The 27,095-nt window shown below is 55.1% G+C and overlaps 2 protein-coding genes across 5 annotated transcripts in view; one reads left to right on the forward strand and one right to left on the reverse strand.

The window, feature by feature from the left end:
- Nucleotides 1-15,252, forward strand: part of RPRD1B (regulation of nuclear pre-mRNA domain containing 1B) — a 39,856-nt gene extending 24,604 nt beyond the window's left edge. Inside the window, exon 7 of one of the 4 annotated variants that reach the window (XM_069801219.1) lies at nucleotides 14,668-15,252. In XM_069801219.1, the coding sequence (XP_069657320.1) occupies nucleotides 14,668-14,853 (186 nt within the window). In that variant the 3' untranslated portion in view covers nucleotides 14,854-15,252. Of the gene's footprint in view, nucleotides 1-50; nucleotides 1,560-2,281; nucleotides 4,828-14,667 lie in introns of those variants that run through there. The other 3 variants (XM_069801227.1, XM_069801243.1, XM_069801235.1) reach the window with 3 other exon arrangements.
- TGM2 (transglutaminase 2) lies at nucleotides 11,506-26,761 on the reverse strand. The gene is made up of 13 exons (XM_069801206.1): nucleotides 26,548-26,761; nucleotides 24,004-24,183; nucleotides 21,273-21,515; nucleotides 20,009-20,127; nucleotides 18,988-19,116; nucleotides 18,183-18,363; nucleotides 17,020-17,155; nucleotides 16,788-16,891; nucleotides 16,426-16,665; nucleotides 15,992-16,264; nucleotides 13,132-13,292; nucleotides 12,732-12,868; nucleotides 11,506-12,442 (listed from the first exon to the last, which is right to left on the reverse strand). Exons 1-13 carry the CDS (start codon nucleotides 26,555-26,557, stop codon nucleotides 12,286-12,288), a joined length of 2,070 nt encoding a protein of 689 aa, XP_069657307.1. The 5' UTR covers nucleotides 26,558-26,761; the 3' UTR covers nucleotides 11,506-12,285.
- Between the last annotated feature and the right edge of the window lie 334 nt (nucleotides 26,762-27,095).

A 27,095-nucleotide genomic window follows, 5' to 3' on the forward strand; every position in this document is an offset into this window, starting at 1 on the left:
AATACAATAATATAATAAATATTTTTGCTGTCTATATGCCATGTGTGCAGGAGCTGGTGTTCTGCTGTCTCCCTGCCTCACACTATTCGTGACGTGCCAGCCTTGAGCACAGCGCTCTGTTTACCATCTCTCTCTTTCCCCAGTGTTGGCTTCCATGTTGTCTTGGAGAACTATGCCAAGTGTTGGAATGCAGTACTTCCATGGCTCTCCTCGCTATCTGCTTTTGTTCTGTATTCATGCTTAAAAATCTGGGGTGTTTTCCTGTTTTTGTTCTCTGTCTTCATAATGTGACTTTCTTGACTTGTTTCCCTATTTACATATTTCCCAAAATGGTATGACTAGGGATGTGGGGTGCATTCTTATTTTGATTCTGATTCTTTGTCTTCCATTAAAACAAAACAGAGCCTCGCAATCCTGAATTAATGGGTGCACCTTCTCCTGAGTTTTTTGTTGTTGTTGTTGTTCTCCTCTAGGCTTGAGAACAGTACACTTTAGTTTATGAAGCTGGTAGAGCTTTGTTTGAACTTGATTATTTCAGTATATATCCTATGTACATTGGCAGAAGTGTTTGGTTATGATGGTATGTTAACTCACTGAGCCTCATAAAAGGATTTAAGTTTGAAATAGGCTGTTAAAGGACATTCTTATTTGGTGCTGGCAGGAAATTTATGGAATGTATTTATATTGCCATTCCAGGCGTAGGAGTATTCCGAGTTGTTGCAATTGACTGCTGCTCTTGCTATTCTAATTCAAAGTAATGGAACACAGAGAGTGTAAACTCATTGCTTGTAACCCCATAGAAATTGCTGTGCTTTGATATTTGGAGAAAGTGAAGAGAATTTCCATCAGTGAGAAGGTTAGAAAGATTGGATTAAAGTTGTAACTCTTCAGAAAGATGTTTTGATTAAATGTGTGCCTAGTTTTATTTGATCTTCAAAGATAAACTTCTGTTCTTTGGTAAACTGTTCTCTTTGCCAAGTAATTAAGAAATGAAAAGTAAGTTAATATTACAACTGACTGTATGGAACCCTATTCTGTGTATGATTCTTCTTAAGCTCATTGTTTTCTGCATTCTGGAGATGCCACAAAAAATATGCCACATGTAGTTAGGTAGACTGGTGCATTCCAAAAGATCTGATGTGATACTGTTTTTTTATTACTTAAATAGCTGTCTTCTGTGACTTACATAAATGTTTAGAATCGCAAAACTTTGAAAACTAAATAAACATCAATCTTTATTTGAGCTTCTCTATTAGATAACTTGGATATATGTTGGTCTGCTCTTAAACAGCCTCTAAACATAATTTAACAAGGTGTGGTTCATTCTTTCATTTCCAGGGTCCAAACTCTTTCTCTCGCTTCTCATTATGAAATACTAGTCACTGTTATCTGGTGTCTCTTAGATTGTGGAGATTTCTGAAGATGGATAGATATTTCCCACTGGACTTTTAATGTTCAATCCAGACCTCATTTGTGGAAAAACTACTTGCAAGTTTCCTCTTCAGGGATTTTTAACTTACTGGTTTTCTCCCTTTGTAATAAAACTCTTGAAAATTTTAGTTTCTGTATTTTGCTCAGTTTCAATCGAGTGTGGATGTATCTTTCTCGGGTTTACATTTTAGTGATCATACACATACTTCTGTGTTGTTTGCTAACGTGCCGGTCTTGTGGTACAGCTGCTGTTGTTGCTAACATGAGTTGTCTAACAACTCCTAGAGGAGACCCTATTCCACAACCAAAACTTGGTTTTGATTTAATGACTCGAAGGGGAAAACTGGATTATCTAAATATTTGAAATTGATCAAGCTTGGAAAAAAAAAAAAGAGCATTCTGGCAGCGTAGTAGTAGCTCTGGTGTGCCTCAGCCTGCTGCCTTTGTCAGTAGAGGTGTGCCTGAGGAACGCTCTGTCAGTGTTCCTCCTCTGGCACCGGGTGGAAGTCAGGAGCCTGTGGAAGAATACAAGAATAGAGCAACTATGTAATGACACGTCTCAAATACTCTACCAGGCACCAGTGGGTATGGGTTTGGGGGCATTTTACATAGCTTCTGTTAAAGTGACACAGGGCAGGATTAGTGGTTTAGGGATGCCAAAGCCTGTAGACAGGCTGTGAATTTGGGTGCAGATGACAGGGTCTGCAGTCATGCCAGCAGTTGCTCAGAGAACCAGTGCCTTGCCACCTTCTTCTCTCAGAATCCTCACCTGGAAAATACTTCTGGCTTAACTAAAAGCACTGTTAGTTAACCTGTGCTTAATCTTCGTTCTCTTGTCTCTTTCCCTCAGGAATATAAACAGAAGCTTGCTCGGGTAACCCAGGTCCGCAAGGAGCTGAAATCCCACATCCAGAGCCTTCCAGATCTGTCACTGCTGCCCAATGTCACAGGAGGTCTGGCACCTCTGCCGTCTGCTGGTGACCTGTTTTCAACAGACTAGAACAAATGGTGTCCCCCAGTTTCCATTATTACCAGCAGAAGTAAGAAGACTCTGGTGTTGACTGGAAATCCAGTCTTCCAAGATCAACAGTAGGAAGGAACTTGCAGACCCTGCTTTCAACCTCTTGGCTGCTCATGCTCACCCTCTCTCTGTGTACATGGGCTCACGTTGAGGGGAGGAAGAAGAGCGAGTCTTTGTGAGCTCTAAAGGGAGGGGATAGTCCAGATAGGCAAACTTTTCTCATATTTTTCCATACTCTTTAGTTGCTGTTTGCTCTTAGCACTTGTTACCCCCAACAAAAGTCATGAGAATCATGTACATACATACCTGGAAAGTTTCAAAGAAAGGTTGACCATATAACATTTTTCCCCTGTAAAAGCATTGTATTATTTCTGAATAAGTCTTGTCTGGTTTAGCTGGGTTTCTGAACCTCATCTCTGAGAGCAGTAGAGTGGCTGGTGGGCTTGGGGGAGGGGGGTGGTGGGGGTGGTGTACGCAGGTACTGTACCATGTCAGTGTAAGAAGGCATCTACTGAGCAGTGGTGCAGAGAAATATTTTTCTTAAATCTACAGTTCCTCGTGCTGTTGTGGGACTGACATGAACATACTTCCTATTTGGCATGTACATAAATTGAAACTCACCACAGGCAATAAAAATAAGCAGCTTTTCTTTGTGAATTAGACATAGCTTCATAATTTACACACTGCTGAGCGATGCAGAACTGGATATTACCTAAATGAGAGTGGAAGTAAATTTTGTTCTAGCTACCTTAGATTTATACCACATTTTTCCTCTTCATTATACAAAATTAGATGGTCACAGAAGCTTTGGTGTAACGAACTGAGAGGTTGGAGTGGTGTATTGCAACTGTTGATATCCCTGTGACAGGCACTGTCTGATCTACTCTCAGGATGGTTACATTAAAAATACTATTCTATAAATTCTCTCCATAGCTTTAGTGAAGCTATTTGATGCACAGAAGTTAAATGTGGTATAAATATTTATTTATATAGAAAATAGACCCATATATATGCACATATCCTGTATGCACATGTATCATGTCCATGCATGTAGATATTAGAAGGATGTACTTAATTTTGTGTCACAGATTATTGTGAGTTGATTTTTATAATCAGGAAAAGTAAAAAAAAAAAAAAAAGGAGGAAAGAAGGCAAATTTAAAATACTCTTAATTCCATTATTTTGCTAGCTAATGTTTTAGGTGCCATGGATGTAGTTACACTTCAGTTTGTGTGTTAGGTCTAACAAGCTGGACTGATCACTGAAAACCATTCCAATTTGGATAACAATTCTGTTTAAATTTAGCGCCTCTCACTATAAAACATTTTAAGTTTCTGGAAACACTTGATCTGATAATACAGGTTTTGTAACACAGAGGCTGAAATTAGTTGAAGTGATGTGCTGTGTTCGTGCCTCCCTATAGTCTTAAGCTGCTGTTGTCAAAGACATGAGAGGAAACCTACCTACAGAAATGCAAAGCTTGTTCTGCGTCCTCATTAATTTATTTTACAGGGTATTCAGTAGCCTATTCAGCATTCAGTTAAATAATACAGCATTCTTTGGTCATTAAGTTGTTAAAAAGCTCACGTCCTTTTCTTACTGAGGCTTCATTTTGTCCTTTTTTTAAAACTCCTTGCACCCTTACTGCCCAGCCAAGAAATCTGTTTTTTCTCTTAGTTTACAGGAACTTTTCCAGTGGCAGAACTGTTCTTTCCATGAATTGGTTTGATTGTACAGCCTTTTATGGTCCAAACATTATTTAGATAAAGCACTGTACGTTCTCTCTGCTTTTGCCAAAAATGAAAAACAAAAAAACCCCCACCAAACCTCAAAAACTCAAACCAAAAGACTCATTTCTATCCTGTCTCAGCTCATGGAGTTACCCTGAAGCTGTTTTAACTAATAGTGATTTTGAACATTGACTGAATGTGTATCCATTATAGGACAAAAAAAGCTGTCTAAAAAAAAACCTGATGTAGACAAATGTGTTGACATCTCACGCTGTTTTGGGCAGATCTTCTGTGAGAGAGTTGTATGTTGGTTGTTTTTTTTTGTTTTGTTTTAATTGAAATGTTTTGATTTCTTTTTTTTCCAAATATATGTGTGTGTTTTATTTTGCTTAATTTAAATGAAGTCTTGTGGTTTTTAATTTTATTTGTTTTACTTTTTGGGCAAAGGGCATCTGGTGAACTGGGTGACGTTCTTTTAAGGTTAAACAGATTTCCCCAAGGTGTGTCTTTTTTTAACAAAAGCTTAAATCTGTATATTAATTGATTTAGGAATTAATTTAGACATATAGGCTGCCATTTGTGACAGCAGTATATTCTGAAATGTCTCATAGATATCTATTTTTGAATAAAGAGGGTGTCGTTGAATAGTAGTGGTTTTACTGTTTTTTCCACAATGCAGGTGTTGCTCTGGCACACCATAGGTTTTGTTTTGGGGTTTTTGCCCTCTGAAGTCAGAGGCAGTGACTGCTGAATGGTCCTTACGTTAGAGTTTGTAGATGTAGACTATCATTTGAGTGTGTCAAGTTACAGGCATGCTTCCTGACAGCTTATAAGCCAAATCAATATGCAAGTTTCTCAGATGATTACTGCAACGAACAAGAATAAAATACGTTCCCCTGCACTAATGTCTGATTTGAGGGGTACAAGGTACAGAAGGCTACCTTCTTAATTCATAAATTAAAGTTACATGGAGGACATGTAAATAATTACTCTTAAAAAAGTACAAAGAAACAAACAAAAGCCAAACCTGGAAGCCAGGAAACTGGCTTTCCTGTACAAGCATCAAGAGCTGCTGTTTCAGCAGGGTCTGTGACACTGCGTAATCAAAGCCTTTCTGCTTTAGAGGCAGGGGGTCTTCACATCTTACTGGGTGTTAATTCTCTTAATTCTCTTAGAGGTTTGGGGCAGGGAGGTTTAGGGGGTTCTTCACTCCAATTAACTACTCTGCAATGGTCTCTTTGGGCAAACTTCATGATTGTTTCATATGCCTTGGAGAGTATCTGTAAAGCTGCTTACATTTTTATACCAATTGACAAATCTTTCATGAAAGAGACTATATTTAGTACTACTTTCATAAAGGGCTTGCAGAAGTTTGATATACAGTTTTCTGTGAGCAGGAGGGAGTCTGATGTAATTCCTTCCAGTGAAAAGCCACCTTTGTATCGTGTTTGTAGGAACTAGAGTGAGGTTTTCAAAGGCATAAAATGTGACTAGGTACTGGATGTCCTTTCTTGCCTTTGAGAATCTGGGGGTTTTTTGGTCGATTTTGGTTTTTTGGTGTGGTGTTTTTTTTTTTTTTTTTAAGAACTGAAACAAATGCCTCCAAAAATATTTGACTGTTATGCAGCTTTCTATGCAGTTAACTACTTCAGTGCACTGGTGTGTGTTCCCTTCACTCTTTGCTGTGAAGGGTATTGCTGTATAACGAACTAATGTTGGCTTATGTGTCGTAGAACGTAAGAACTCGATCCTAGTTAACTAACACGTAAGTCTGTAAGGTCACTGGTTATAATGGCGATGACAAAGCAAGGCTGGCATAGCCTCAGAGCAGTGGAGGCTTTCTGTGGAGGTGGTGAGCAGTTGTGCTGCCAGGCGCCCAATGTCTCGCCCCAGGGCGAGATTGCTGTGGGCTTAGTCCAGTTGTTGCCTCGGCCAAGTGTTGATACGTTCCCTCGTCAGTTCTAAACTTTATGTACGTTTAAGATTAGATAGAAAAAGTATAAAACGCACCTCGTGCCATCTGAAAAAAACCAAACAGCCTTGTAAAACATGTGAATGAAATGTCACCATAGATGCTGTGATGGTCTGGTAGTGGAGTGAGACTGGGACATGGTGTTTGCCGGTGATTTCGCTTGCTTTTAAGGAAGTGCCACAGGCACCCGCTGTCTTTTTCCTGTTTGAACTTTGCTGTGGTTTGTAAGGTTGGGGCTCACCAAGTTTCCTAGGGCTAGTTGTATTTTGGAGATTTTTGGATAAACAAGCAAGGAAAATGAGCCAGAAGAACTGGGAAGCTTGGGAAGCCTTGGAGGTTCGGTATTGCTGCGGTACAAAGATAAAGGTTTTTGCATTAGCGCTAAAAGTATTGGGTTTGTACCACCTTAGAAAGTAAATTCTTGTCTCCATAGGCGAGTAATATGCAAGTGAAGTTTGAATCGGTGGTTTATAAAGCAGAAGGATAAAAATGTTCCTGTTAAAATATGGCAAGTAAAGAGTCTCAGACTGACAGCTTTGTGGTACAGGAAATACCGGGGGTGGTTTCACAGCGCAGGAGGCGTTTGATGGACGACGGGGAGGGTTGGGGGTGGAGGAAGCTGGCGCAGTTGAGCAGCACCTGATTTGGAAAGGAAGAATCAAAGTTTGAGGTTTTGTGTATCTGCAGGCTTAGATTTTGCAGCTTTATGCTTGCTGTGAGAGTGTCTAGGATGTGCCGGGGAGGGCCCCTGTGCTGGTCAACACGCTGAGCCTGCGGGGAGGCTTGGTGAGGTGTCCAGCTCAGGGCTTCTCTAGCAAGTCCAAGAAACAAATAAGCTTCTTTCAGGGCTTATATTGTGAAAAGAAAGGTCTTGTGGAAAGAGGATTGAAAAGAAATGGGTGTGAATTACAAAGTAAATGCCTTTGTGTCTTCTAGAGAGCTGCTGCAGCCTTTCCTTTCTCCTTCCTTCCCCTTTTTTTCCACTTGCAGGAATAGTGTGAAAAGTCTGCTGGAAGGCAACAGTAGGTGGAAAATGGTTTCTTTATTTGTATTTTCAGTAGAGGCTTCCCACAGCACCATTTAGCAAGAAGTTTAATAAAGGCTGATACCCTACCAAGACTCCGCATATGCTAGAGCAGATGAAACTTCATGGTTATGCTGGTCCAGAATGCAGGAGGCTTTTAATGCAGGAGCCTCCGAGGCCCTGACGGAGGGGATCAGTGCTCCCGACTGTAAAATGCCCAGCGCAGGTAGACAGAACAGCGATGCAAAGGGTGGGAGACAAGGCGTGGAGGTGGGCTTCACCCACGGAGAGAGTGGCAGCACTGGGAATATCCCGTGCTTGGCATCCCCTTGTTCTTGTTACTGAACTGCCCGGCTTCTGCTGCGCAAATCAATGAAGCAGCCGTTCCAGTGAGATGATGGGACATCTGCCACTCTAATTGCCACAGCAGATGACAATCATCTACTCCGCTGCAGTCATCAAATACGGTTTTTGAGGTATTTTGTGTGCTGTCCAGGCGATGGAGGCTGAAGTGTGTATTAATATAGAACACCCAGTTGTGTTCTCCCTGCATCTGCCTCCTGTATTTTCTGGCACAGAGTTAACTATGAAACAGTTTTCTTCACCTAAAACTGTAAGTGTCTTCACAGGTTTTCTGATGCTCTGGGGTGAGAGAAGCTTAATATTTGTCTTGGGAGATTGAGTAGCTTCAGATAGGTCTTTTGTTTTGATCAGCTGCACTGCCAGCAGCAGTGGGAAAAACACAGAATCTCCTCTCGGCTTCCCTTTGGCTGTGTTGCTGTGGCTGTTCTAGGGTTTGCAGAGGAACCTGGTGGTGAAGCGCTGCAGATACCCCTGCCCAGACGTGGCAGCAAGCCGCTGGGGCCGCTTCTCTTGCATCCCTCAGCAGGTAGGAAGCCAGCCAGGGAGGCTCCATGGGATCAGCCAGTGTGGGTTCCAGCAGTGCAGCCCTGGGAGGGAGATGTTTAAGGTAAACAAGCACTTTGGGACAGAAGTACCCACCGAGCACACAGCAGCCTGAGGTGCAGGCGTTTTGCAGCCCCATTGAGCCTGGACCCTTGAAAGTGGTTGCAAAATATGCGTCTCAGGGTTTTCCTCCGCTCAGGGATTTGATGTGGTACTGCAGTCCGGCTGGCTCACTGTGGTCAAGTGTCGTGCTGCTGCTGTAATGAGTCAGTGTGAGAACTAATAATAAATCATAAGCAGATTTAGGGTCTTGTTTTTTCTTTCTCGGAAGAGAGAAGTGGCTGATGGAAAGCACACCCATCTGCTGCAAGCGCCTGGCTGGCTCTCGCCAGTCTCCTTACTGGTTTGTCTGTGTAAGTCCAGCCCAGGGGACCTGCCCTGTGGAGCAGAGGAGAGCTGGGACCGAAACCACAGGGCTGGGCTGGGCTGGTGGGCTGTTCCCTCCTGGGAGCTGTGTGAAGGGTTCAGGCAGGCACAGAAGGACTGTCTGAGTTGTAACTCTACTTGATGGCCATGCTGAAAGAAGTGTCTCTCTGTGGTGTCTCCTGTACCTCCCATGGCCTTGGAAAAAGGGGTGGCTTCCCACAGGAGCTCTTGCTGTCTGGGTTTTATTACATGTTTTTCTCTCACTGCTTGCTGGTGCCTCAGGTGTCCCGTCAGTTCAGTGATTGTTAAAACGTGTCCGAGTTTGCGGAGAAGGAAGGAGAGCTTTGGAGAGGCAGTGGGATTTGAAAATCTCACAGAATCGCACTTGTGCACACTGATTTATGGTAGTTTGTTCTAGTCTTGATCCATCAATGAAGGTAAGTTAAAGGTCCTCAAGTCTAAAATGAGTTTATAGTCACTTCCTGGCAAGTCAGCATCTCTGGCAAGCTGAGATGTATTAATAACCTCTCCTCTACATGTAAACTGTCTCACGTTGCTTTGGCACCTGGGCTAATGCTGTATTACAAATTCTCCCATGCAATGGATGCTGTAAATATTTAATTTATAATTTATTACTTGCATGGCAACAGTGCCAAAGAGTCTCATGGATGTAGCACAGTACAGCGTTTGGAGAGCCAGGGATGCGTGCAGGGAAGCTGTTCCCAAGCTATGGCAGCCAACGGTGCCTGTTCTGCCCGGCAAAGGCCCCGCAGCGGCTGCAGGATCGGTCACGCTGTTCTCGCAGTCCTTAAAGGATGACTAAGAAGGTATGTGGGGCAAACACTCGTGGGCTTGACGGAGGTGCCTTAAGTAATTGCTTGGGCTCTGCAAACAGTCTGGAAGGGGTGGTGGTTGCTGGAGAATGGGGGAGAAACCAGCCCTAAACAGAGCCAAACCCCAGAGCCAAACTGTAAATGCAGCATTTGGAGTCTCTTATGAGCTTGTTTCTTGTCAAAGCAGCCTTGCTCTGCCAGGCCTCAGATGGATGGGAGTGACCTTCAGAAATAGCTGTGCTAATGGTTATTTTATCAGGACCCAGCTTCGAACCAGAGGAGCTGCCGGTTATTTTTAAACCAGGCATTGAGCAGCTTGAAGCCTGGCTCAGCAGAGCTGCGTGTAACAAATGCTCTTTAAAGTAAGGCTGTGCATCATCGCTGGCTCTGAGGAATGTTCCTGACAAGGGAAGGCAGCGCCGGGTTCACGCTGTTAACTCCTTCGGGCACCGCAGCTCCTTGATGGCTGGCTGTGCTCCTGGGACTTGTGTCTCGGGGGTTGATGCTGCCAGAGCTGGGGGCCGGCGTGGTCCCCACCGCTCGCCCTCCCGGCTGCAGGAGGAGGAGAGAGTCCCCATCCCCGTCTCTCCTGGAGCTTCTGTCCTGTTCGCACGTGGCAGGGTGGGTATACTCAGCTTCCAACTGTCAGGAGAGCTGCTTATGGCAGCTCCTCAGCCCTCCCGTGGGCCGGACCCTTCCTCCCCTCCGGCGTCCCCACTGCAGCCCCACAGTGGTCCCAGCTGCATTCTCTGGTCGCATTTGAGAAAAGCGGGACGGAGAGATGTGGTGGTTAAACCTCCACAAGGTAAGGGGAGAAGGATCGCATGGCCATCCTGGAGGGTTGTCTTGAAAGATTTTGGCAGCCAAATAACCCGCTGCCACGCACGAAGCCGGAGCCTGACAGTGCCCTCCTCAGCCCCTTGGCTGGAGCAGAAGCCGAGGCTGCTGCCTGACCCCAGGGCCAGGATGGAGCACGGGCAGCTCCTGCCAGTCCTCCCGTGGGGCGAGCAGAGCCAGGGCACTGGGATGTCTGGCCGTGGACCCCCTGCCAGGCTCGGGAGAGGCGAGCAGCTGTGCCTAGAACTGCACATGGAGATTTTGTCTTGCCTTCAACAGAAAGGGAAGCTGGAGGACAGGTTGTCCTGGGTAGGAAATGCTCCCAGCTCCCCATCCACCCCGGATCGCAGCCAGGACCGGAGACCCCGACGGCTGCCGGCAGTGTCGGGGTGACTGGGACCAGCCGGGTGTGAGCTCACCGAGCGGGGTCCCCTTGTGCTACAGACTGTCCCCCCATTCGGGCCGGTGGTGCCTGGGCCGGGTGCATCCCCTCTGCCTGGGGCTGCTGTGGATTTGGGAACCCTTGGCTGCAGCAGGAGACCACCAGTTCTGTAATGGCTTTTCTGGTGTTTGTTTAACAAGGGCAGGGAGGCTCCCACAATGGTCATGGGGAGAAAGCAGGAGGGTCGTGTTCTGGTGTGAGAAGTGCTTGTCTTCAGCAGTGCCTTAACCTGTCCCAGGCTTGAGACAAATCCCTGCCCTCCTCCTGCATCCCTGCGCTCAGCCACCCCTTTTCCCTTGCTCCCAGGTTGGGTTTCTTGTGCTTGGGCTGCTGGCCTGCACTTTCTCCAGCTGCGCTGGCAGCTGCCCGTGGGCAGCCCTGACAAGAGCCTGTGTGTGCAAAATCTGTTCGTTTCGTTTCCTGTACGGATTTTCTCTCCTGGTCTTTGTGCACAGTCGCAGCACCGTGCCATTCCTGCTATGGGAGAAACACTCTGGGAATGTATGGCATCCACGTTAGCCTCTGCGGCTGCACTGCATTGGAGGCTGAGCGCAGGTTTACCCTGTGCCATGGCTGCTGCTGAGTTGTGCTGTGGGACTGGGGGAGCCGTGGGGGTCACCGCTCTTTATGGGTACAACCCCTGAGCTGCAGAGCACCCCGAGAATGCTGGGCTGTGCCGGCTCTGTGGCTCAGGGTGGAGGGAGGTGGCTGAAGTGGAGCCGACAGCATGGCTTTAGTGCAGCAAAGTGTTGGCCACAGCAATAAATCCACAGCTTCAGTGCTGGGCTGGGGGTGAAACTTGACCACCCCCCCCCCACTCAGGCGCTGGGCGAGGAGCTGCTGGGCGCCTCTGTTTGGAGAGGATGCTCAAGAAGAGCCGGGATGGCTTTAAAAGTGAAAAATAGAGGTTTTATTCAGTGCTTGCATAGTTAATTCATGTCAAGGAAACATCCTGTCCCTCACTGCACAGTGTTTGCAGTGACAGGAATGGTTATCAAAGCAAATACCCTGCTTTACCTATGCAGTAGGGTTATATGCAGTATGTATTTCTATATAAATAGGTTTGTTATATACGTATAAAGCATATGAACAGCTTTGTGCTCACAGTATACAATCTTTTCTCTACCAAACTGTGTTCAGAGAATTGCAACGGCATGCGTGAGCACAGCTGAGGTGCAGTCGGTGCTGGAGAAGGTTGTTTGGCTGTTTGGTCTATGAAATGGGCGCTGCGGCCCGGGGCTGTCAGTGCTGCAGAAAGAGGAGGGGGCTGGCCGCTGCCTGGCTGTGCTGGGCTTGGGGGGGCTCTGGGGGTCCCTGCTGCACCCAGGCAGGGGGACAGGCAGGACGGGGACGTTTCCACCCCGCGGGGCAAGGGAAAGGCGGTGAAGCGAGCGGCTGGTGCAGGGAGCCTCCGAAAGCCCCCGGCCCCACTATCCTGTCCCTGCTCCCCTCGCTTCTCTCCCTGCAGCATCGAGCGCTCCCAGGGGGGGAGCGTGGTACCAGGGCCGCCACGTCGGGGTCAGGCTGGGCTTCGGCAGTCGTCCTTCCACGCGCTGCTGGGACCGTCTTGGGCTAAAGCGAGTAGGGGGCCGGTGAGCCCCCCGAGCAGGAGAGGAGGAGGCAGGGTCTCTGTGGCGGGGGGGGTGGCCACCACGGTGGCCGCTCACTTGGGCTGGGGGGCGATGATGACGTTGCGGTGGCCCTTCACCCCCGTCAGCTTGTCGCTCTCGAAGTCCACCACCAGCTTGCGCAGTCCCGACTGGCGCGGCACGAAATCCAGCCTGACCTTGGCCTCCGCGTGTGGCTCCACAGGCTCCTCGCTGGCGGAAGGCAGGGGGGTCAGTGGGGCGGCCCCTCTCCCTCCCCGTGCCCAGGACCCTGGGCAGCAGGGACCCCCCCATGGCATAGCCGAGCCCCCCCATCCCCAGCGAGGCGTGGGGCAGAGATGCTCCGAGCCCCTGTGCCCCACAGGGACCAGCACGGCCCCAGCTCCCGCTGTGCCCATAGCAGAGTCGGACCCCAGAGCAGCCCTCCCTGGGGGGCTCCGGGCACAAAAATACCCCCCTGCCCTGCTCCCAACGGCCGGGTGAAAGGCGAAAAAGCTCTTACAGCTCCTTGGTCTGCTGCCCATTGGTGAGGCCGGCGCCCTCCACCACGAACACGCAGTTGTTCAGGGGGGCTGCGAGGGGGTTCACCAGGCTCATCTCCGCCACCAGCTTCCGATTCTGCATCGGCTCCCCTAAAATCTGCAAGCAGGAGGGGTTGGAGCCCCAGCACCGCCATGCCTGGGGGTGACGGTGCTCCCCCTTGCTCTGAGCCTGGCAGGTCCCTGGGGATGCAGCCCTACTCAGCAATGCAGGACCTGCTGCCCAATCCCTGCCGTGGTGGGGTTGCCCCAGCCCCAGGGCTCGGGTCCCTGGGAGCAATCCCCCAGGGCAATTGCAGCAACCTCCTGTCAATGGGAAATGTCCCCCCCAAACCCATCCGGGACAGGGCGCTGGGCCCTTACCCTGATCTTGATCTCCGGATTCTGGATGTAGACATCCCGGACTGCCACAACCACATTGCCGGTCTGGTACTCGGTGAGGAGAGCCACCACCTTGATGAGGTTGTCCTGGGTCAAGCTCTCCCCATACTTCTCGTACAGGATGCGCAGGGGCACGCTATTCTCTGGAAGGGGAAGCAGAGCAGGGTCAGGCCCCCTCCCCAACCCAGTGGCCCTGTGCTGGCACCCAGCTGCTGCTGGGATGGTCTGGGCTCTCCAGGAGCTTCTCCAGGTGCTTTGCAAGGATGGGAAAGTCTCAGGGGAGCTGGGAGTCCCGCAGCACTGGGAGTACCCCTGCGGGGAAGGGGTACCGTGGGGTGGGCATGGCACCGTGAGCCCACAAACAAGCCTGCGCTGGGAGGTGTCAGTCCTAATCGCTTCCCAAAGAAAACAGGTTATAGTTAGCTGTCATCAACCCCCAAATGAGCTGCAGACACCTGCCCTGTGCCCAGCTGGGTCCTTGGGGTCCTGGGTGCTGGTGCTCCCACCCACGCAGGGAAGCAGGGCTGCGAGTGCCCGGCTTGGGGCAGCGGGCAGGGACCCCACAGCCCGGCCAGGGTTCCAACACCCAGCGCCAGACGTGACAGTCAGAGCGCAGGAAGGGGAAGGAGCCGCGTGTCAGGGCAGGACCCTGGGGATGCGCCAGCACCGGGGTCCCAGAGGGGCTTCGCCAGCCCTTGGCAGCCGGTGCTGGTGGCGGGAGGCAGCCCGGCTTCCCGGCAGCTGCCCTCGCTCAGCTCTGAGCGTGATTTATCCCAAAGCCAGTTAGGGACTGGGCTGTCTTGTGCTGAGGGTGGGAAGGAGGCTGAAGGCAACCAGCTGTGGAGCTGTCTTGAGGAAGGACCCCAGGGAGGCCGTGACCACTGGAAGCAAAGCCTGGCGTTCCCGTGGCAGGACGTGAAGTGCTGCAGCACCGGCTGGGGCTGCAGGGAGAGGGACGGGCTCAGCACCGCTCCAGCTGGGATCCCTGCACCGGCACAGAGTGCAGGGGTTCCCTGAAGGCTGCAGGCTGGGAAGTCCTGGGGTCTATATTCCCAGGCAGGAGCTGGGGGGAGAAGCTTCAGGAGCTCGTAATTAAAGCTTCAGAGAAAATGATGTTGAATTAACTTGTGGACAGGGATGTTAAAGACCCTAAAGGCCAGCGGGGCTCCTCTAGCAATGCACGGACCCCGCTGTCCCCGTCCGGCCCCGCAGAGCAGTTCTTGCAGGTGCTGGTACCTGCCGGTGCCGACACTGTGGGGAGGGGGTGCCAGCGTGAGCAAAGGCAGTGTCCTGCTTCCCTTTGCAGCAGCGACAGCGGGCACATTCGTTATTCCCTTCGGGCAGCTCAAGAAATAGCACAGTGCTGAGTGCTGCATTTGTTACGGGTCCTGTTAGGAGACCAGATCTTGGCATAGATTAAAAATTAGGCCATTCCAGGACAGCAGATGTATTACGTTTCCAAGCCCTGAAGGGTCTGTAGAAAACTGACATAAATCAAAACTCTTGTTTAATTACCAGGCGATAACGCTAATTTGTAACAAAGGCAAACGAAGGTTCAGCCAGCCCGCACCAGGAGAGCTCTGTGGCGAAACGCCTGCCCAAGGAGGAGATGCTGAGAGCTTCAGCGCTGCTGTGACCAGCCTGGCCGACAAAACCCAGGGCTGTCTGCTTCCCCCCAGCCTGGGACCGTGCTATTGGAGCTGACCCGGGGTCAGTCCTGCTCTCCCTGCCTGTGGGAAAATCCTGCCAGAGACACCAGCCTAGCCCAGCTCCGGCTTGCAAAGCGGAGGCGTGTGGAAGAGCAAGAGAGGGATGGACACGAGTGCAACAGAGTGCCCTGGGGACGACAGCCTTGGGACGCACACAGCTTGCTCCCTCGGCATGACGGATTCAACAGCAGTAACTTTTGTCCTGCTCTAAATGCCTTTCCAACCCCCTGCCTGAGCAATGTTCCTTATCCTTTCATCAAAGATTAAAAATCCCCAGTGGTAGATAAATAAGGAGGCAGCCCTGAAGGAGGCATTGCTCACTGAGCAGCCTTGTGATGGAGCTGCAGCTCGCATGAGCCCCCACCAGCCTGGGGCTTTGCCCACCAAGGCGGTTGCTGGTGAACGGTGGTGACGCGGCACAGGGCTGCCGGATGGATAAACGCCCCGGCACCTGCTCTGGGTGCCGGCTGTCCCTACTGCCCAGCCCCAGGCCATGCTTTAACACGGCCGTTATTGCACGGGATTAAACAGAAACCTCCGATTGCTGCCCTATGCCAGCCCAGAGTGTGCTGACCTGATGAACCGGTGGTGGTGGTACAACCGGAGGGGATACAACAACCCCTGCAGTGCTGGGCAGTGCCAAGCTGGAGAAGCAAAGATGGGGAAGGCTAAAAGTGAAACCTGGCCCTTGGCTTACACCGTGTTTTTAGGGAGGCTGGTGCTGACCCCCAGGTCCTGAGCGGGGCTGAGGGGCTCTGTGCAAGCCTGCAGCCCTTCCCACTGGTCCCATCTCCCTGTGCCAACCTTATCCTCAGCGGGATAAGCCCAGCTCTTACTGCTGCTCAACTGTCGTGTGTGCGGAGACGGTGGCTGTGACCAGGGTTTCCCCTCTGGAAAGCTGTCGGTGCAAAGCCTGGAGCTGGTGGCAGTGGCTCTCTCCCACTGCCTGCGAGGGCTGCCCTGGCCCCTGACCAGCACGGTGGTGCTCTGGTGGGGGGACCCAGCCCCAGCCCTCGCCCTGGCACCGTAGCCTCACTGCAGACCCCGGAGACGCAGTTGAACACGGGAAAATTGCTGACCTGACCCCAGCCCTCACCCAAGCATCCTCTCCTCGCTGCCAGCGGGTCTCTTACCTGCCCGGGGCGCGAGGGTGACGTTCAGCAGGTCCTTCATGCCGCACTGGGGCCCGACGGTGCCGTTGTAGCTGGCGGTTCGAGCGCACAGCATGAGCCTGCAGACTCGCTCTACGTCTGTGTTGTTGTTGATGACGGCAAAGACGTCAAAGTCGCAGCCATTGTTTGCGCCCTCCGACAGCTTGATCTTGAGGTGCAGCCCCTCGTCCTCCTGCCTGAGAGAGCTCTTCTCGTGCTCTGCCTTCGCAAACACGTCTCTCTCCTTTTCAGACCCTGCGGTGCATGAAGAAAACCTGTGTTTCCCAGAAGGACGTGGTCTGGGCTGCTTTGCCCTTATCCCCGGAGCCCTCCTGGTGCAGTTGCTGCATTAATTAATCGTTTCCCAACAGACACCCCCACCCCGGGGTGTCTCTGCCCCCACTGCTGCCCCGTACCCTCCGGGTACTTGTAGGTGTGGGTGATGTCCTCCCTGCTGTCCTTGCCCACGGTCTTGGTGCTGATGTTCTTCCCCACAACCGAGGAGTGGGTGCTCTTCTTCCGCGATCCGTCGCGCTGCACCACCCAGTACACGACGTCGGCGTTCACCTCCGCGAAGACGAAGGGGATGTCGTACTTCAGCTGCAGGTCGCCCTCCTTGATGGCTTTGACGGGGGCTGGCCCGCAGCAGAAAACCCCTGCAAGGGAGCGGAGATGCCATCACCACCCGGGGTTCAGCCACCGCGGGGGCAAGACGCTGTCGTGGCGAGGGCAGACCCTGCCGGGTCGGGACAGAGTGCCTGCGCGGTGCGCGCCGTACCCTCGCTCTTCTCCTGGGGTGTCGGGTCCAGCGCCTGCCAGCCATCGTAGCCGGCTGCCAGGTCCGGACGGGCCATCCAGGACTCTACCCAGCAATGGAAGTTCCTGCAAGAGAAGCCAGGACATCGTGGCCTCAGCCTCTCCCAGTGCCCGCTGGGCTCCGGGGAAGGGCTGGAGAAGGGACAAACGCTGCCCCGGGGGTGGGCAGGCTGGGGTCCCGCCGTGCCGCTCACCAGATCATGTCCTTGGAGCGCTGCTCCTGCTCCCCCGTCTCGCTGAGGTAGCGGTCGATGACCAGGTTGCCGTTGGTGTCGTGGGCCGAGTTGTAGTTGGTCACCACCCGGCTGGGGATCCCCAGGCACCGCAAGACTGCGGGGAGGCAGGGCAGGGTGAGACGGGGGTCCCGGCACTGGGGGTCCCAGGCTTGCCCGGCTCCCATCCCGGGCAGTCCCAGGTTTGCACAGCCCCGGGTTTGCACAGCTCCCATCCCATGGAGCCCCAGGTTTGCACGGCTCCTGCCCCTCCCTTTTCCCCTCAAAGGGGTGCCTGGGGACTGGTCCCCAGGACAGGCTGGTTCCTGCAGTCGCTGTGGGACTCGGCGTGCCGCGGGCGAGATGGGTGGCACGCGGCACTGACAGTCGGCTGGGTTTTGATACTGCAGTAGAAAAAAGGCACAAAAGTGGCTGCGAGTGCTTTTGAGGGAGTGCATGGGCAGCAGTGCGCTGCAACCTCTTATTTAATCTCACAGCTGCCTTTTACTGCGAGCAGAGCTACCTGGGGAACAGGGAGGTAGTTATAACGCTTCAAAGGAAGGCTATAAACTTCTGTGAGTCGCAGAAAAATCCACTTTAGTTTTCTGCTATTTCTCTTCTCTAAAAAGGATCTCGTATATCTGTGATATATAAATGCACACGCGCACTCATGCAACCCCTCAAGTGCAGCGTTTTTCTCAGGATGAAACTGCGCAAGTGTGCAAACGTGCTTCCCAACAGAAGCGAGCCTGGAATTCTTCTTCTCTTTTGCCCCAGCCCGACTGCCCCGGTGGCAGTGAAATTATTTTGGTCTCAGTGGATTCATGACCTTATTGCAAACTTGACCTTAAAGCCACTTTCCTTCCTGTGCTGAGCATCCAGTCCCTCCCCCTCTGCCTGGCCTGGGGGCAGCACTAATTGAAAAGCCAGAGCCCTTTTCTATCATTTTTTCCCTCCATTTCCTGACAAATTAGAATAACAGAGAGCTTAATTGCTAAGCAATCATTCCAGGCTGATTGTAATCAGCCCTAGCAGTTCTCTCCTGCTGCAGCACTGGGAGCAGTGCAGAGGGCCCGGGGTGGAAGCCCGGGTGGGGGGATACGGGTGGCCCCATCCTGCAGGGAAGGGGAGACGTCTGCTCTCACCGGTACACGCCACGGCAGCGAAGACCCAGCACTGGCCATACTTGACTGGCTGGCAGCCAAAGTCCTTCCACCTCTTGAGAATATCCACGCTCCCGATCCAGGCCATCGGGCTCATCCCATCTTCGTAATGGTTGTCCCACCGCCCTGCCAGCACCCCGCGGTCCTCGTCGTTACAATTTACCTGTGGCATGACAAGAGGAGGCTGGTGAGGGAGGGAAAGTGCCTTTCCCCAGCTCACACGTGCTGTCACACTCATGAGCCATCCTGGAGCCGTGCAAGAGCTCACCGGGATGCAGGCGGTTGCGGTGCAAGAGCACACTGGGATGCAGGCGGGTGCACTCTTGCACCGCAACCACCTGCATCCCGGCGTGCTGGGGATGCACAGGTGAGAGAGCGGGTGGATGGAGAGGCCATAATTGGGATGCGCTAATTGGGGAAGGATTTTAGAAACATGTCCTCCTGCCTGGGATTTTGGGTATGATTATGACCTGCAGCAGTCAGCGAGGAGCAAAGGTTGCTCCTGGGATGACGCGTGCTCACCTCTGCTATTTCTTTCCTCTTAAAAGAATCTTATATATATGTGATATAAGAGCAATAGCAGGAAAGGTTGTAACGGGGATGCGAAACACCCCGGGGAAGGAAACTAGTGTAACTGGAGGGGGAATGGCAAATGCCACCTCTCTGTCACAGCTGTAGTTGCGAGCTATAGCTGGGGGGGCGTTTGCACCCCAGGGAACGTGGGGTGTTGGGGAGCCTGGGGACACCCTGCTGGGCATGCTGGTGGCCAAAACCCTGCAGGACTCACCATGGCGCTCACCACCCTGCCGATGTACACAGGGTCGTTGCGGCGGGAGCAATCCCTATTCTGGTCCCTCAGGAATTTGGGGTTTGTGTCCAGCAGATTGAGGCAGATGGACAAGATGTCATCCTCGAACTGGTGCAGAGCGGGGAGAAAAGGTGCGTGAGGTCCCCACGGCGCACGGGGGCTCTCCCGCCTCCGTCCTCCCTCCCTGGCTCACCACGATGCCCCGCAAGCGAAGCTGCCGGGCACACGGGGGTCACGCAGCCCCGGGGTCCCCTCCCCAAGCCAGCACCCGCTGAGTGACTTTCCCTGGTTCGTGCCACCGCAACGAGGGGCTGACGCTGCAGCCGGCGGAGGTTCAGCCTGGGAAGCCCAAGGGCGAGCTCCCGCCCTCGCGCCGGGGCCGGATCCTGCTTCCTGCAGCCGCCGCTGCGCAGGGGTCAGGCACGGACCTGACCTCCGGGGAAAACCACCTATTTCCCATCACCAGGTGAGTCACAGCCTTTCCCCGAACTGAGACGCGGATCCTGCGGGGGCCACGCGCACCCTTGCTCCCGCCGGCTCCGCAGCCCCTCCGGAACAGCCCGGAGCTCGAGGAGGGCGGCCAGGGCTCCCCCGGCACTGGAGCCCAGCGCGGCGGTGGGGGGCTGCGGCTCGGGGCACGGGCGCTGCCTTATCGGCATGGCCAGCACGGTGCCGGGGAGCGCGTTATCGGGCACCGGCTCCCGGCGCAGCGTGGCCACCCCGATTAGGGGCGCGCGCCCCTGGGGCCCCCGGGAGCCGTGCAGGAACGCTCCCTTCGCTCTGCCATGCTTCGAAGTCAGCACGTTCCCCTCTTGGAAAGGAGATCTTGGTTGGTTTGTAGCACGGTCGCGTGGCAGGGCCGGATCCTCCCCAAGGTGCTGGCTGCATTCGGGGTGCATGTTTTCGGGCGCACACGGGGCACCAGTCCCCGTGCCCTGCGGCACCAGGGCTGCACGGGCTGGGCTCGGCCGGGGGTCCTGGGGGTCCCTGCCCCGCTCACCTGGCCGAAGTTCCAGGGGGTGGAGGTGATGTAGTCGCAGGCGCCCTGGTAGATGAGTCCCTGCTGGGACAGCACATACTCGCCGCGCTCATCCTCATCTCGGAGGAAAACCGTGTCCTCTGCGGGGAGAGAAAGAGATGGGGACGGGGCTCTGCCCCGCACCCACCGGCCCTGCTTAGGGTTCCCCCTCCCCAGGGATGGATCTGGTGAGAAATGAGGCAACAGGGGCTTGGAACTGCTCCCATCTGAAAAAACTGTTGGAGAATTTCAACCCAGTTTGATTTGAGCTGATGGGAAGTTTTCAGCGGGCCTGGGGTTTTCCATTCTTTCTCATTTCTCTCTTTCTTTCCTCCCTTTTGCTTTATGGAGTTAGGTCTTTTCCCAGGAGGGAAAACCTCCCTGGTGGGAGAAACAAGCAGTGGGAACTGGGAGAGATCACAGCTGAAGCCATTTTGCTCACACAGCAGTTACTGCTGGAAAAATCACTCTTTACTGGAAAAGTTTTCAGAAAAAAACCCAACACATGCATCTCCAGACTAGCGCTCGGCAGAGCCCTGGGTGAGTGAAGCTTCCCAATGCCCCTTATCTTGGTGGAGCCAGCACCGAGCGTTTGGGATTCAGGAAATTGGCCAGTTTGGCCCAGTTCTGGCTGGGTGGAGCTGGGAGCGGGGCAGCACAGGACTGCTCCTCGGGGCAGAGGAAGGATGTGGATAGATAAAAATCTCAGCTGTTGTTTGCCCAGGATCGTTAAAACCCTGCAGCACTGAGCCTCCCTTCTCTGTCAGGCTGCCCAAATTTCACTGGGACAGTAACGTCCCTGGGAGCACCCAGAGCTCGTCCCTGAGCCAACAGCGGGTGTGGGAGGGGCTGGCCAGATGGGGGCAATGAGGAGCAATTAGGGGGTAATTAGGGGCTTTTCCGCTGCCCAGCAGGCTGGGAGCTGCTGTTGCTGCTTAGGGCTTCACACCAGTACCACAGAGGTGAGCTCCCGTGGGGCACCGTGCGGTGGGGGCAGCCTGGAAGGGGTATTGGGTGTTTGGGGTGCTGACAGAGGGGCTGCGTATGTCCTGGGGTGGGGGATGGTGCTCGTGGCCCTGACCTGCTGTGGGGTCTGTGTGGAGGTGGAAGCAAAGTGTGGATTTCTGCTTAGATCTCAGCTCAGGACAGGGCTTGGGGCACCTGGGGTCTGTCCTGGCAGAGCTGGGGGGTGGCTTGTGCTCACCTTGCCTGGGAACCCCAGGTCTAGGGAAGGTGAAAGCCTCACCTGGGTGCCAGGCGTTAAAGAGCAGAACAAAGTGCCCGATGCGGTAGCTGGTGCCCTGGTAGCCGGTGGAGGTCTCCAGCGTCAGGCTGTAGCGGCCGATGCAGGCGCTGGTTGGGGAGCAGAGCGAGACGGAGAGGGAATTCCCATCCTGCTGCTGGACCACGGCGCTCCAGCCCGATTCCTCGGGGAAATCGGTCACGGCAAAGTGGGACCTGGTTCCCGACGTCTCGATGGGGCAGGGTCCTGCCAAGAAGGAGCGTGTCAGCTCTCCTGGTGCTTTAGGGGTCCTGGGAGCCCCACTCCCGGGGGGCTGTGCCAAGGAGACCTGCCCTGCAAGCTCCCCGCAGTGTTCCCGCGCCCTCTGCCCTGCGGTGGCTGCCTGGACCTCAGCTCTTGTAACCCAGGAATGTTTGCTGTTTGGTTTGTGGGGTATTGGGGGTGTGGGGCAGCCCAGCCGTGGGAAGCTCAGACACGTCCCTTGCTGTTTGGGAAGGAGCAGGAGGGAGGCACTCGCCCCACGGGTGCCCCAGGGCCAGGAGAGCGGAGGGGGTGCTCGCCCCGGTGCCCACCCCAGGGCCATGTCTTCTCCCCTCAGCTGCGCCCACTCTTGCCTCCGCTTGGAGCGGAGCTGCCGAGTCCCCGTGCCCGTGTAGCTCCATCCTGCCACAGCCCATGGCGCGGGGGCCCCAGCCGTGAACCGCAGAGCCCCCATTGCCGGGGTGCTCTGGGCAGGAGCCCTGCTATGTGTGTGCAGCCTCAGGCGTTGCTGCAAACATCCCACGATTAGCCATTACATCAGTGGCCACGGCGCTCGAGCCGAGGACAGCGTGATCCCTGCCGGCCCCTCCGAGCTTGCAGCCGTGTCCAAGCCACCTGCGCCCAGCCGGCTCCAAGCACCGCTCCTCTGGGGAGCTGTGATGCCCGGCCCCGGCCAAGCGTGGCTCCGCGGTGATGCCGGTGCCTGGGCAGGGTTGGCTGGCAGCCGGGGCAGTGGTGCTGCTGTGGTCTGCTCCCCCGCCACCCCTGCCAGGAGCACAGCCCAGGGCTGGTCCCCTGCCAGCCTTCGCCCGCAGCGTGGGCAGGACGCCAGGCGAATCGCCAAAAATACTCATGAACTCATGAGAGTGACACAGTTTCTCCTTTCTGTCCTTTCAGGGAGGCTGGGTTGAGCTAACCCTGTCCTTTTGGCAAGGGTCAGCCTGGCCCTGCCATGGGGACAGGCAGCCACGGGAGCCTGCCTCATCCTCCTCCTCCCTGCCTGCAAAGCCCGCAGCATCCCCCCACACCCCAGGCGCCTGAGCAGAGCTCTTCAAACACGGCCACTTTAAAAATACAGGCTCTATTCTTACACGGAGCCGTTCCCCTCTTTCCTGCGGGAGGTGGTAGGTGGCCTCAGCAGCTTTGCTGTCCTGGGGGGGACACACAGGTCGGGCAGCCCCTGCCCTGACAGGGCTGTGGGTCCAGCCCCAGTGAGGGACAGGCTGGGGCCACCTCCAGTGGGGTGGCATGGTCACGCGCCTTTGCGAGAGCCGAAGTGTCTTTGTGAGAGCTGAAGCACCTTTGCCCTTTTTCTGCAAGCTCCAGGGCTGCATTCCAGCCCGATGGCAGCCACTGCCAGCCTGTGCCTTTGTCCCAGGAGGCTGCGCCGTGGGGCTTCGCCTCGCTTGCAAAACCAGCCTGGAATTGCCTGGGATGCAGCACGACTTTATAGAAACCCGGCAAGTTTGAGGGTGGACCCCCTGCCATGGCTGCCTTGGGACTGGGGGGAGGGCAATGAGGGAGCTGGGTTTGTGTTTGTCACCCCATGGCAGGATTGGAGTTTTGGGGGGGGGGAAGAAAAAGAGCGTTATACAGCGCAAGGAAACCCGAGTGCAGTTTCACTTTGAATTCTAGCCTGGTTGACTCAGCAGGATGCTGCAGTCCCAAAATAACTTGCCCAAGAAATAGCTTCCTCACCCTTCGCTCCGAGCTGGTGGGGGCCGAGCCCCTGCCCTGTGCCCAGCTCTGGCTGCAGGAGTGACGTCCCCATCCCCGCTGTTCCCGGCGGGCTCTCGCCAGGGCCGCAGCAGCAGGATAAGTCCCCGGCAAGGAGCCACAGGAACCTGCCACATGCTGCGCCCGGCTCCCGTGTACCAGCTCCGGCACCGCTCGGGGGGGGCTGCGGTGGGGCTGTGCGCTGGGGAGGCTCGGTGGGAACGTTTCCTTTCTCCAGGGTTTGTGTTTCCTGAGCAAACCCCGCTCCAGGGATGTCCGAGTGATGGAGGAGGGGGAGAGCAGGGGCGGCTGGGTAAAAATACCATCTGCGAAAGTGCTGTGAAACCCTCCAGCTGAAAAGATTCACTTTTGCTGATGTTTCTCAGAAGGGCAAGAGACTCGGGTGGGTTCCCCAGCCACAGCCAAGGCACTTCCCAGTGAGCCGGCAGCTCTGGCACGTCCCTGAGTCTGGCTTGGGCATGGGAGGAAGAGGAGGCGGTGGCTTTTTGTTTTCTTTCTTTATCGCTTCCCTTCAGCTCTCATTACGGGGCCGTGTTTCTACCTTTTCTCTCTGTCTTGGTGTAAAAGCTGTGCACAGCACCAGCCTCTGCCGGGAGGGGACGGGACACGTTCGGGGACTGCGTGCGACGGGGCACTGCCACGTGAGCACGGGGTGAGCCCTGGAGCAGGGGCAGAGGGCAGCTCGCCCTGCGGCAGGCAGGCGCTCGCTCGGGGCGTAGGGCACGGCGGCACTCACCCGTCTCGACATTGAAGGCGAGTTTGTCCACCCCCTCCTCGTAGCCCCTGCCCGAGAAGCACAGGGTGATGGTGAAGGGCTGCCCCCGCCGCACCACCAGCTGCTGGCCGCTCATCTCCACCGTCCGGTGCTCCCGGCTGTTGCGATCGCACTGCAGGTCCCATTTCTCCAGCACCAGATCTGCAAAGGCAGCAGCATGTACAGCTCTCCCTTCTGCCGCGCGTTCCCGGCCCCAAGGTGCGGCCGTGCCCCACGTCTGTAATTGCTATTATCTCCACCCCGAGCCCTGGGTTTCTGGACCTTGGTGCCGGGGTTTGGCAGCCTCCTCTGCCCAAGCCGCCCTGTCCTTCCCCCGGTGTGCCCGGCACAGCCCTGGGTGCTGCAGCCGTGCCAGGCTCTGAGCATCCCTCCTGGAGGGGTCTGTAGGCTGGGCTCGCAATTGTGGGCTGTGAGCCCGCCGGGGCAGAGGCAGCGGTCCTGCAGCCAGCCGGCAGCCAAGCTTGCAGCAAAGTGCTGCCCTCCTGACCGAGCTCTCTGCTGTATTTCTTGTGCTGTGGTGCTGCCTTCCACGGTATCACCATGGAGGAAGGGCACCGTGTGCTGCCAGGGCTGCACCAGGTCCACGGCTTACGGCATCCAGCGCTGGAGCAAAGCCCAGCGCTCATCTCCGCTTTCTGGGAGGCGTGGGGCCCATCGGCCGGGGACTGCTGTCTGTGTGCCCCCACCCCGAATGAGCACCGCTGAGCCTGGAGAATGCCAGGGATGTTTCTGTGCCTCAGCCAGGCCGAGGGCAGCTCTCCGGCAGCTTTACTGCTCCGCGGCTGCTGACAAATTGGTGAGACTGACCGTAAATTCGGTGACAAAGAGGGTGTCTGATTCCCTGGCCTCGGGCGCTCTGCCTCCCAGCCCAGGCAGGGCTGTGTGCTGGAGCAGCCGGCGGCCGAGTCCCTGCCGCGCTGGAGCAATGCGATATCATTCATCATCGCTCAAGGCCGGTGACCCTTGCGTGCTCTGCCGACTGATGGGTTAGTTGCCAGAATAAGCAAAAGTGTTTAGCGCAGGAGAGCATGCAGTGAGCTTGGCGCCAGCCAGGGACCAAGGCAGTTCAGAGGGGCGATGCTCAGCTCGCCTCCCCCATACCATGGCTCTCCCTGGCTGTGCCCTTCCCAGTGCCAACATTAGTGGTCACTGATGCCTCCTTGGGCCAGTGCCAGATGGAAACAGCTGACCCTGAGCTCGCTGTTCCCACACCTAAATGGAAATCCTGCTCCTGGCTCTCCAGGCATGGGGACCGTGCGGCATGCAGCCCGGAGAGGCGGTTGGGCTCATCACTGGTCCCCACCACACTGCAAGAGCTGCTGCAACAGCTAAAACTGTCCACAAATAAGGGCAACATCCCTCCAGCTGGTCTACTGGGACCCTGGAGCAGGGACAGAGCACAGAAAGGTCCTTTCCCTTGCCACCTCTCCCTTTGTAAGCAGAAGCATAGCTCTGTGCTACGTACAGCACATGAACTGTGTGAGCGTGAACCTCGCTGACAGCCGACCTTCTTGCATGTAAGTGTGTTAAGAGAGCAGCACTGGGGCTTCTCCTTGTCGCAGTCACCCAGGGTTATTGTCCGCAGCGGATTTAGCAAAAAGCAGATTTTTCAAAGCATGGGTGCCTCTTCCCAAACTGATCAGTGCCAAGAGACGGGCATGCAGGCGGCAGTGGCGTCCCAGGCAGCACCACACAGGAGCAAGAGCTGCCCGGTGTGTAGTGGCTCAGCTTCATGCTGGGAGCTGGCGGTGCCTGTGTCAGTGCCCAACCCGAGGGACCTGTATTGGTATCGCTGCTGTGGTGCCGGGAGCCCGGTGAGCCGGGGCAGCCCGTGGCACTGCTGGGCACCGGAGCAGAGCGATGCCGTCTCACCCAGGGGACTGTGTGCCCATTGGTATCGCACAGTCCCGTTTCCTGGGACTTTGGAGACAGCTCTGTGGGAGGCAAGGGGTTGTCTTTGTCCCCTGCCAAGCTCAGAAAAGCCACCTGCGTGGAAGGATTTCTGAAGGCCAGAAGCATTACTTCTGACTGAGCCTCCAGAAATCCTCCTTAAACCAGGGTGGGACGTAGGCACATGTTCCTAGTCCAGCTGTCAACGCTCTTCTCCGAGAGCACTGGAAGCTTTAAATAGCACCAAACTTCATTCTGTAAACACCGGCGGCTCCCCGGCCAGCGGAGAGCCCTGCAGCTGCGGCGGGGGCACGGGACGAGGACGGACCCCGCACGAACCCCCGCTCTCCTCGTCGCCGCCACCTCCGGTTCGCTCCTTCGCGTTCCCCATCGCCCTTCGGTCTACCGGGACTGCGGTGAGCCGGCTCTTGGGCCGGCTGGCAGGAAAGCGACCGGGCGGGCGGTTAATGGCCGCAGGTGCCGCCGAGCCCCGGCGGAGGGAACGCTTTGCTCCCGGGTGACCCCCGGGACGGCGGCGGGGGGAGCTCCGGGGGGGGGGGGGGGGGGGGCAGAAACCCCGGGCACCGGCGGGAGGGGATCGTCCTGCCGTCTTACCTTCGGCCATGGTGCCTTGCACCGGGGGGTCCTGGTCCCGGTCCCGGTCCCGATCCCGGGGGAGCTGCCTCTTAACGCCCGCTGCCCGGCCCCGCCGCTCGCTCCATTTATACCGCGCCCGCCGCCGTCGCCGTGCACACCCCCGCGGCCGGGGATGGCCGAGGGAAAGCAAGGGAAAACAAAGTTTCCAGGAAACGGAGTGGGTTTGGTCCCACCTATTTAAAACACATCCCCACCCGCCCCCCCCCCGCCCCCCCCCCCCCCCCCCCCCCCAAAAAAAAAGCCGTTGGAGGTTCAGTTCCCGCTCAGAAGAGCCGGCGCTAGCTCCTGCCCAGCTCCTGCCCAGCTCCTGCCCAGCTCCTGCCCAGCTCCTGCCCCAGCTCCTGCCCAGCTCCTGCCCCTGCCCCTGCCCCTGCCCCTGCCCGCAGTGCACAGCCCCCCGCCGCTGGCCCCTGGAGCCTCCCTGGGCAGAGGCTGGAAACGCTGCCAGTTAAGAGGAGGAGAGGAAAAAAAAAAAAAAAAAGTGGGGGGAGGAGAGGGGCTGTGCA

This window comes from Haliaeetus albicilla, chromosome 2 (genome assembly GCF_947461875.1).
Source record: "Haliaeetus albicilla chromosome 2, bHalAlb1.1, whole genome shotgun sequence".
Classification (NCBI taxonomy): Eukaryota; Metazoa; Chordata; class Aves; order Accipitriformes; family Accipitridae; genus Haliaeetus; species Haliaeetus albicilla.

What these genes read in the sequence shown, in the direction of transcription:
- TGM2 (XM_069801206.1), bottom strand. An exon ending in CGCCTTCAATGTCGAGACGG is followed by an intron (nt 21,516 to 24,003) that starts GTGAGTGCCGCC and finishes CCTTCTTGGCAG; the next exon opens with GACCCTGCCCCATCGAGACG. An exon ending in CGCTGCCGTGGCGTGTACCG is followed by an intron (nt 17,156 to 18,182) that starts GTGAGAGCAGAC and finishes GCCTCCCCGCAG; the next exon opens with TCTTGCGGTGCCTGGGGATC.